Here is a 10,786-nt window from a genome sequence, read left to right as displayed (position 1 = left end):
TTGAAAGTATTTCCCTTTAATGGGAAAAATTATCCTTAGAGAACCTAAACATTAAAAGATTTAAAAAATATATATTTTTAAAAATACTCAAGATTTTTAAAAATCTATCATAAAACAAAATGAAATCTAGTATAAGTCAAGGAAAATCATTCATCCTTCAGATCCCTCTCCTTCAGGAACCAACATTGTTATATTCTTTCCATTAAGCAAAATCTTATCTGATTTAGTAATCCTTTTTCCTTCTGATGTCAAACTCAGTGACATCTTACAGCACCATATTGACAGTTAATCCTATAAGAGTTCCAACAATTTCCTTATCATTCATCACAATATGAATTCTTGATCCTATACACTTGTCCACAAACTCTAGTGGCAGCAGGTGCATTATACTTGTGCTATACACTTGCTTTGTATACTTGTCTGTAAGCTCTAGTGGCAGTAGGCAGGGTTAGCCAGAAGTGGCCAGCATCCTATAGTGGCTAAGCCAGAAGTGGCCAGCATCCTGTAGTTGATTTCTAATATAAGCCAAATGCAAGAGAAGCAATGCAGTGTTTCTGACCTCCACTACTGAGTGAGGTCAGTTAGAAAGGCCAGGTTCCAGTTCTATGTGACTTTGGAGAAATCCTTAACATCTCCACTTCATTATCTTTAAGACCTTTAAAAAGACCTTATAAAGGCCCTTCAAATATAAGATTGTATAAAAATGATTAATCAATTCATGTAAAATAAAATTTTACATTGGTGTTTTTTTTTTTGCCAGCCATTCTACTTGCAAAGATAAAACCTGAACCTTTAGTTTTGAAACCCTGGTGACTATGCTCAAAATTTAGTAATATGGGGCTGGGATATAGCTTAGTTGATAGGGTACTTGTCTCACATGCACACAGCTCTGGGTTCAATGCCCAGCACTACAAAAAAAAAAAAATAGTAATATGATACAGAAAGTAACAGAAGTCATTGTTGTTTGACATGCAGAGAAGTTCAAGGTACACTCATATCTGAAATAGGTAAGAAGGTGATCACTCATCTCCAAATCTCACATCTAGTGCTCCTGTGATCTCAGGCCTTTGGGGCTATTATAAACCTCAGGAATGGGGTTGAAAGAGCTCTAATTTTTACTTAATTTAGGTCAGTGTTGGGCTAGGCCCCAAAATGGCTGTAGTTAAGTTACCTAGCTGAGACTTCTGGCAAGCTGTTATGTTTCTAATGTGCAGCCAGGGCTAGAAACCAACTATGTTATGGTAAGTCAAGGCCAGAAACACTCTGATTCAGCTTTTATACTCAAGGTCATAAACATTAACTTATGAGCATGAGTCCTGCTCCCCTCCACCCCCATGTAACCTGTTGGCAGTGTGCCTTCTTTGATTTGCATATATAAAAAGGGTCAATGGGAAAGACTTAGGGTGAACTGGGCTAATGGGGGTAAAAATGGGGGCTGAAGCTGAAGCTGTAGACTGTGGCCATCGCTAAATAAAACACATCTACTATACTAACTGCATTTTGCATCTTCTTCTATCTGCCAACCCTGAATTTGTTTCCTGGGTCTGAGTCCTCCGCGACAGTCTGTCACTTCCCAAAGCTCGCAGGATGTGTGTGTGTGTGGTTTCGGGTGTGTGGAGGGGGTGCAGCGAGTATCCAGGAAGCACTCAGTATTCCTTTGAGGGACTCTGCTGACTTTTTGTATCTGTGAGAAACCTGTCATTCTTTGGAATGAAAGGCGGCTCCCAAAAACAACAGGGGGAAAAAAAAAGTGCCAATTGTTGTAATTGCAGTTATAGGAAAGGGGGCGTGGAATTCCATTCCCGAGTTAACTTTCGATCACTACACCCAGCCCCCATTTGTAGCTAGGGAGCTTAAGATATCTCGAGGGCTGATGGCGCGTTCTCGCCGGGGCATGGAGGACAGGAAGGGATAGTACAACCGTCCAAATTCCCAGCTGGCCGAACCCTCCCAACCTGTAATGAGTGGGGGTATTGCTCCCTGACCTACCTCCTTGGGAAACCTTTGGCCTAACAGAGAAGGGGCTGGAATTAGCCCACGCTTTACTTAGGGGAGCTCCTTCAGCTCAAATGGCGGCGGGTGGGGAGGCTATCATTTCCTCAGACTGGGAAGGGGCGTTCCTGCCTGGTGGTGAGAAGCGCGGTGCTGGGTCCAGCCGGAGTGGCAGGACCGCTCCCGAGACTGCAGGTCCGGAAGGGGTAGGAAAAGTCTTGTAGACCAAGCATTTGTTCTGTTGCTAGGCAATGCGGAGAAGGCGGGGCCCACGGAAGACCAGCCCGGTTTGGCCCCAATGGGGCACGCGCCGGACTGGCGGCAGCGCAGCCGCCCTTCCGCTTGGAGAGGCGCGCTCAGATCGACACCACGCCCCGCCCCCGCCCACGAGCCCGAGCTGCGCAAGCGCGGTGAGAGCGGCCGCCTTCGCCCTTGCCGGGCTCGCGCTGGGGCTGAGCATCAGGCTGGCGGCAGAGGCGCTGCCTTCGGAGCGGTCCCGGAGCCGGTGAACTGGGCGGTCTCGAGGGCGGGGCACTGGGAGAAGAGGGCGGCCGCTGTGCCTTGCGCAGCCGAGGAAGATGGTATTCGAGTCGGTGGTCGTGGACGTGTTGAACCGGTTCTTGGGGGACTATGTGGTGAACCTGGACACGTCCCAGCTCTCTTTGGGCATCTGGAAAGGTAACAAGGCCGCCGCCGACATCCGTCTCGCTTGCCTCCCGGGCCCTCGCTGCCTGCGCCTGGTGGTGCCTTCTTGGGGCCTCGGGCTTTTGGCTAGCCCTGCGCTGCCACCTGTCGCCGTTCAAGTTACGTAAAGAGGGCGGCGGTTCCCGGGCCTCAGCTCGTGAGTTACTTTTGTGGGAGAATCATGAGTGCAGGGTGAAAGACTGCCAGTTTTTGGAGCTGAGGGCACTGGTAGTGGGCTCCATGGGTTCAGGTTCCGGGGGAGGCGCCCATTTTTTGTGCCCTTGCCCAGCGCATTTGGCCAGGGAAAGCCACGACATGCTTCTGAGTTTGGTCTCATCACTGTCATTTTCCCCTTGGGTTGTGACGAAGGCTCTAGAGAGCCCACGGGAAGGTTGCACGCTGCTTCGCACGTGAAGGCAAGGCGCTGTGACCGAATACGCCCTCCTACTTCCTCTCCCAGCCTCGCTTGTTTGGCTCAACGCCTGGGTTTTCCTTCTACCAGCCTGGACTCCGGGCTGGGTAACTAACAGGAAAGTCCTAAATAGAACAACAACAAAAATTTGTATTTTGTACCGAGTATTAAACCCAGGGGCGCTTAACCACTGAGCTATATCCCTAGACCATTTTATTGTTTTTTTTTTCTTTTGAAATAGTGTCTCACTAAGTTGCTTAGGGCCTTGATAAGTTGCTGAGGCTGAACTTGGGATACTCCTGCCTCAACTTCCCCAGCAGCTGGGGTTACAGACGGGTGTGGCTCAACGGTAGGGTGCTCGCCTGTCATGTATGAACCACTGGATTCAGTTCCCAGTAATGCAAAAAGAGATGAAAGTGCTAAGTCAGAATAACTCTTTAGGTCGTTCTTGTGTGTTCTGTGATAGCTTGACCAAAAAGAATGTGGCATTGGCAGTGAATTACTGACTTAAAAAACACAAACAACAAAACCTAAATGGTCTGGGCATGTCAGACCTACAGAAGTTAGGAAAGAACATGCATGCATCTGCACTGTATGGTGAAGGACTGAAGCTTTATTTTATGTGTCTCTACTGTGGTGCTGTACCTTATCTAGAGCCTCATTTTTAGTTCTTCCATCTGTTCTGTATTATACCCTTTCTTGTTTTAAAAATGTATTAGAAATTAGATTCCTTTTTGAATTGAATTTCTGAGGCCAAAGTTAAGGCTAATTATTTGTGTGAATAGTATATTGTTTTAAAAGTACTTTGTTCTCAGACATACGTGCACTTCCAGCCTTCTAAAATACTTGTTTGAGTCTTCTTGTTTATGGAATAATATAAACAAGTAAATTTAGTTTGACTTTTTAAAAACCTCTAACTACTGATGTCATCTAATACCGTGATGGAGTGGACTACAAAAATCAAGGACTTAAATGTAAGCACAGCCTCTCTGATGAGTACCAGAAACTTGTAGATTGTTTGATTTGTGCTACTTCTCAGTTGCAAAGCGAAAGTAATAAAACCTGACTCCTCATTGTGCCTCAGAAAGAAGCCTTAGAAAACACTTAAGGTGTACTTTTTTGCAGGGGTACAGGAATTGAACTCAGGGTCACTCAACCACTGAGCCACATCCCCAGCCCTATTTTTGTTGTTGTTGTTGTTGTATTTTATTTAGAGACAGGGTTGCTTAGCACTGAGTTGTTTAGCACTTCGCTTTTGCTGAGGCTGGGTTTGAACTCTGGATTCTCCTTCCTCAGCCTCCCAAGACTCTGGGATCAGAGCACTGCACCTGGCATTAAGGTGTACTTTTATCTGTAGGGAAACAGTGTTTCTGCAGTTGATGAGAAGTTTTGTGTAGTGTGATTTATCAATAAATTTATTTATTTAAAACACTTGTGTACAAGTCTCTCTTGATGAATGGTAAGAAGCAGATATCATCACAATAATCATCTAGAAAAGTTCCATCAAGCCCCCCCAAATTCATTCTGCTGCTCCTTTGTAGTTGACCACTCCCAACCTCCTAGCAATTGCTGATCTATTTCTCTCTCTATCATTTTGCCTTTTTCAGAGTGTCATATAAATGGAATTTGTAGTCTTTTGAGTCTGACCTCTTGATTTCACTTTTTTACACAAAATGCATTTGAGAGTCATCCATGTGTTGTATACATAAGTATTTCATTCCTGTACTTGTGAATGTTGTTTATTCTCTAAATGAACTATAAATATTTATATTTTTGACAGTTGAAGTATATTCCTATTTTGGCAGTTATGAGTAAAACTGCAGTAACATTCATTTACTGGTTTTTGTGTAGACATAAATTGTTGTTTCTCTTGAGTAAATACCTAAGAGAGTAGGATTGTGTGGTCATATGGTAACTTTATGAGAAACTACATATTTCAGGCATAAAGAAGAATGAAATGATGGCATTTGCCAGTCCCCAAAAAACCAAAGGCCAAATGTTCTCATCCAATATGTGGATGCTAACACATAATAGAGGGGAAAAGAAGAATAGAAGTTCATTGGATTAGACAAAGGAGGATGAAAACAGGAAAGACAGTAGAATGAATTGAACATAACTTGCCTTTGTTTACATATGAATGTGAAACTCCATATCATGTACAACCTCAAGAATGGGATTCAAATTAGAATAAGTTATATTCCATGTACGTATAGTATGTTAAAATATACTCTACTGTCATATATATCTAAAAAGAACAAATAAAAAAAACCCACACTATGATTTGGATATAGTATGAATGTATCCCCCAAAAGTGTTGGAAGCTTGGTCCCCAGTGTGGTGATGTTAAGAGGTTCTGGGATCTTTAGAGCTAGGGCCTAATGGGAAGTCGATACTTGTTCCTCACTTTTGCTTCCTGTACTCCTGTGTGATCTCTTTCTTGCATGTGTTCCTGCCATTGTGAGTCCATACACCACAAAATGATGTAGCCAGGGGGACCCTCACCATCGCACTTTCCTTTTTTTGAATTTCAGCCTCTAAGATTGTGGGCTAATTATACTACTACTAGCCAGGGGGACGTCGTCCTCCTCCCCCTCCTCCTCCCCCTCCTCCTCCCCCTCCTCCTCCCCCTCCTCCTCCCCCTCCTCCTCCCCCTCCTCCTCCCCCTCCTCCTCCCCCTCCTCCTCCCCCTCCTCCTCCCCCTCCCCCTCCCCGTCCCCCTCCCCCTCCCCCTCCCCCTCCCCCTCCCCTCCCCCTCCCCCTCCCCCTCCCCCTCCTCCTCCCCCTCCTCCTCCCCCTCCTCCTCCCCCTCCTCCTCCCCTCCCTTTCTCCCCTCCCTTCTTTTTTAGTGAGTGCCCAGCCTGAGATATTTCATCATGATAACAACAATAGCAAAGTATTAATACTATATGAAATTGCTTTTTGAAGTTTCTGTATTATTTGCAATCTCATCAATATAATATCAGGATTTAATTTCACTACATCCTCAAAAGCACTGGTATTTTTTATATGAACATTTTGCCTATATTATTGCACTCCTTTGTATTTGCAGTTATAACATTTAAGCAGTGCCCTCTTCTTTTAAAAAAATTTTTTTTTGGGGATTTATACATAAATGGCTTCTTTGGGATATATTTAATCTGCACATAGCATAATTTGGTCTATTTCTTTCCTTTATATTTTTCTTTTCTCCTCTCCCTTTCCCTAATCCCCGGCCTTTATTCTACTGCTCTCCCTTCTATTTTCATGAGATCCCCTTCCTTTTTCTGTCTTCCACATATGAGGGAATACATATGACTCTTGACTTTCTGAGTCTAGTGGCTACTGTCACTTTGATATCGTTCAGTTTTGTTCATTTCCTGCAAATGACAATTTTATTCTTCTTTATGCCTGAGTGAAACTCCATTGTGTATGTGTGCCACATTTTCTTTATCCATTATCTTATGATGAACACCTAGGCTGGTTCCATAAATGGTTCTTGTGCAATGTTATGCATGTATCACCATAGGGTGCATACCAAGAAGTGCAATAGCTGGGTCATACGGTGGTTCTATTCCTCATCTTTTGAGGAACCTCCTTATTGATTTTCAGTTGTTTTATTAATTTGCAACTAAGTGTTTAACAGTGTTTAAATATACCTTTTTCATCATATCCACTTCAGCATTTTTTATTACTTGTGTTGTTGATGATTGCCATTCTAACTGGAATGAGATGAAATGTGTTAATTTGCCCATTTATTGATTAGATTATTTGTTTTTTGGTGTTAAGTTTTTTAGTTCTTTATATATTTTAGATTTTCTGTCAGAAGAATAACTGGCAAGGATTTTTCTCCTATTCTGTAGGCTCTCCATGATCTTAATAGTTTCCTTTGCTGTGCAGTTTTTTTGTTGTTTGTTTGTTTTAATTTGATGCCATTCATTTGTTAATTCTTGGTTTTATTTACTGAACTTTAAGAGTCTTATTGAGGAAGGCAATGCCTGCACCTGTATATTAAGAGTGTTGACTCTGTGTTTTCTTCTAGCATTTATAGAATTTTTGGTCTAAATCCTAGGTCTTTGATCCATTTTAAGATGACTGGTGCAGGGTGAGAGATAGGAATTTTGTTTCTTTTTTTATATATATGGGTAAACATTTTTCCCAGCACCATTTGTTAAAAGGCTGTCTTTTCCCCAAATATGTTTTTGGCACCTTTGTCAAAGATCAGGTGTTTGTGGAATTTTTTGTCTTCTCTTCTATTGTTCTTCATGTCTGTTTTTATGCCAATTCCTTGCTGTTTTTATTACTATAGGTCTATAGTATAATTTGAAGTCAGGGATAGTGATACCTCCAGCTTTGCTTTTATTGCTCAAAATAGCCTTGACTATTCTGAGCCTTTTATTCTTCCATATGAATTTTAGAAGTTTTCTTCTAGTTCCATGAAGGATGTCATTGGTATTTTGATTGAGAGTGCATTGATCTGTGTACCATTTTTCATAATATGACCAAGTAATAATATTAATTCTGCTTATCCAAGAACATTGGAGGTCTTTTTATTTTCCAAGGTCTTCTTCATTTTTTCTTCAGTGTTCTATAATTTTCATTGTAAAGGTCTTTTTCTTCCCAGGTTAGATTTATTCCTGGGTGTCTTATTATTATTATTAAAAAATAATAAGACTATTGTGAATGGAATTGTTTTATTGATTTCTTTTTCAGTTGGTTTTTGTATATTGGTATCCTGCTACTTTGCTGAATGTGTTTATCAGCTCTAGAAGTCTCCTGAGTTTTTTGTTGTTGTTGTTGTTTTTTTCCCCTGGTGGATCTATAGGAACATGTCAAAGACATCCTGTCTTGTTCCTGATTTTAGAGGAAATGCTTTCAGTTTTTCTCTATTCAATGTGATGTTGGCTTTGGGTTTGTCACATATAGCCTTTATGATGTTGAGGTAGGTTCCCTCTGTCCTTAATTTCTTTGGTATTTTTAGCATGAATGGATGCTGGATTTTGTTAAAGGCTTTTCCTGTATCTACTGAGGTGACAACATGATTTTTGTTCTTAATTCTACTTATGTGGTAAGTTATATTTATTGAGTTGTTTATGTTAAATCATCCTGTCAATCCTGGAATTAAAGCAAAATTGAAGTATAGTCTTCTTAATATGTTGAATTGCTGAGGGCCATTACCAAGTAGGAATGACGCATCGAAATTTCCTTGCCAAGCGTACCCCATGCTGCTTAGAGGACATTTGATGGAACATTGCATGCATGCTTTAATAAGGTGACCTTGCTCAAGGACCAAGGCAGATCCGGGTTTAGAGCTGATCAGGTTTGAGGAAGTAACCGGCTCCTTGAGTTTAAGGCGTTGCCAGTTTAAGATAATGGGTTTTAAGGAAGTTGGAAGTTGAAGATTATTGCTGGGATTAGGGTGTTCCTGCTGCTTGTTCCCATTGAGTTCTCGTGAGATAAAAATGGGATTTGGAGAGAGCCTCGGGGAGTAGGTGAATTGTGCAGGAGACGGCAGAACGCGTTTGCCCCTGGACCTGTGTGGAGATGGTGTGAGAGCTGGAATAAAGAATTGCTGTTTGAACCTACAAAGCTGTGAGTGCCTCGTGATTCTGGTGCCAAGCCGAGACATTGGCCTTGGCATTATGGTGGCCCGTACTTGGGATGTCTGAAGCTTGGGGGTAAGTGAATTTGCTCGATCCTGAAGGAGAGCAAAAAAATGGGTGACCATTTCAAAAAACAACGTGTTCTTGTTTTGATTTATTTTGTTTTTATTTCAAGTTGCCTGTTCCTAGAACTTTCTCAGGCAAACTGGGGAAAATGGTTGACTCAAGGTTTGAATTTGTTCGCCTCTGAGGAAGAGAAATTGTTAGAGGAAGGAGGCACCCGAGTAAGACCAAGAACAGCTAGGGCATATGTTGATACAGTACAAAAATGTAGCCCATGGCTTTTTAAAGATGAGTTATTAAGTATATCAATAGGACCATCATGGTATCCTGTAGAAGGATTTTTCTTGAACAAGAAAGAGATGGCTAGTTCTGTTTACTATACTTGTCTAAGATCTTGGTTTTTACAGACAGCTGATTAATTTACAAAGCTAAAGTGTTAAAATATCAACCACTAAATATGAAATCAAGTACTCTTTACTTATTAAGTTCCATAAGGTAATATATTTATATCCAGAGCTCCAGCTTGGCTATTCTTACATCTGCGACAGTGATTAACCACGGTGCTTTTTTTCAATATCTATTTTATTATTGCATTTTTCCCACATCGTAGTTCTATTTTATTTTTGAGCTCATACAAACCTAGGTTAATGTTTTTCTGATCAGTTTTGTTTTTTGACTGTGTTTTATTTTTATTTTTGACTGTGGAGTTTTTAAACATTGCAATGGAGATTTTACCTAGGTAAAGCTACAAGGCTGTTATTATTGTCTTATGTGTTGTATGTTATGTCTGCACTGTTTTGTGTTGCATGTCAGTATGTGTGTATGTCCATATTTTTATATGAGGAGCGCTCATGAAAAAATGGATCCGAATTTTTTTTTATTCACGTGATTTAAGTGGTTTAATCTAATTAGGTAAACAGCTGTTAATGATTGTTTTCAAAGGTGGTTAATAGATCTGTTTGCTTACTATTGTTTTTAAAGGTGATTAACAGATCTGTTTGTTTACTTTCACTTTTCCTTTTCATTATATTTAATAATTCTGTTCAGGATAATGTCTCTTTAACATCATTGCCAGAATTCCCATCTCCATCCCAGTGCCGGTGAAGACTAAGAAAACCAAACTACAGCTTCTATGATAGCTACCACAGTAAACTGATGCATCAATGAATATAACTCAACAAGTAATGCTCAATCAAGGACTTGATTTACTTTGGGAGGAAATGGACATATTGATAGACTCCTCCGATTTGAACTGCCTGCAGAACTTGCCTGGACTATATATCAGTTGCATGCATTGTGAACTATCGTCTGGTGCAGCGAATTGTGGTACTGCTGGCATATTTTTGCTGATGGTGTCACCAGTGATGCAATTTCCTTGCCAGCGCACCCCATGTTAATTGTGGTAATGCTGACATCTTTGCTGATGGTGTCACCAGTGATGCAATTTTTCCAAAGGAGCCGTCAATTGGCTTGGTGTCGTGGCATTTCTGTATCTTCCTCCCTTCTACTAGTGATGGTCTAAAATTTGGGGGCCAACAGAGGTGAGGCAAGAACCTCACCCCCCCACTGGCACCAAGGTTAAATTTGGGGGCCAACAGAGGTGAGGCAAGAACCTCACCCCCCCACTGGTGCTTAGGCCTATCCACAAGCATGGCTGAATGCTGGACCGGTAGTCAGCGACGGGTTGATCTGATTGCAGTGGATTCAACCTAAGACAGGGGACTGACGCCTAGAGGTCAGTTCATCCGATGACGGGTAAGAACCATATGTTGAATTGGACAACCTACCAGGCACGGTCCTAAGCCGCATTGCTTGTTGTTTAATTAATCAGAAGGGGGGAGATGCTGAGGGCCATTACCAAGTAGGAATGACGCATCGAAATTTCCTTGCCAAGCGTACCCCATGCTGCTTAGAGGACATTTGATGGAACATTGCATGCATGCTTTAATAAGGTGACCTTGCTCAAGGACCAAGGCAGATCCGGGTTTAGAGCTGATCAGGTTTGAGGAAGTAACCGGCTCCTTGAGTTTAAGGCGTTGCCAGTTTAAGATAATGG

The 10,786-nt window shown here is 41.8% G+C and overlaps 1 protein-coding gene across 3 annotated transcripts in view; it reads left to right on the top strand.

Annotated features, from left to right (window-relative positions):
* Window positions 1-2,397: 2,397 nt before the first annotated feature.
* The window catches only part of Vps13a (vacuolar protein sorting 13 homolog A), a 256,331-nt gene continuing 247,942 nt past the window's right edge, over window positions 2,398-10,786 (top strand). For all 3 annotated transcript variants that reach the window (XM_005324116.5, XM_021725635.3, XM_005324117.5), the window contains exon 1: window positions 2,398-2,670. In XM_005324116.5, the coding sequence (XP_005324173.2) occupies window positions 2,571-2,670 (100 nt within the window). In that variant the 5' untranslated portion in view covers window positions 2,398-2,570. The remainder of the gene's footprint in view (window positions 2,671-10,786) is intronic.

Source organism: Ictidomys tridecemlineatus, chromosome 4 (assembly GCF_052094955.1).
Source record: "Ictidomys tridecemlineatus isolate mIctTri1 chromosome 4, mIctTri1.hap1, whole genome shotgun sequence".
NCBI classification, from domain to species: Eukaryota; Metazoa; Chordata; class Mammalia; order Rodentia; family Sciuridae; genus Ictidomys; species Ictidomys tridecemlineatus.
This window is presented reverse-complemented; position numbering and strand designations above follow the sequence as displayed.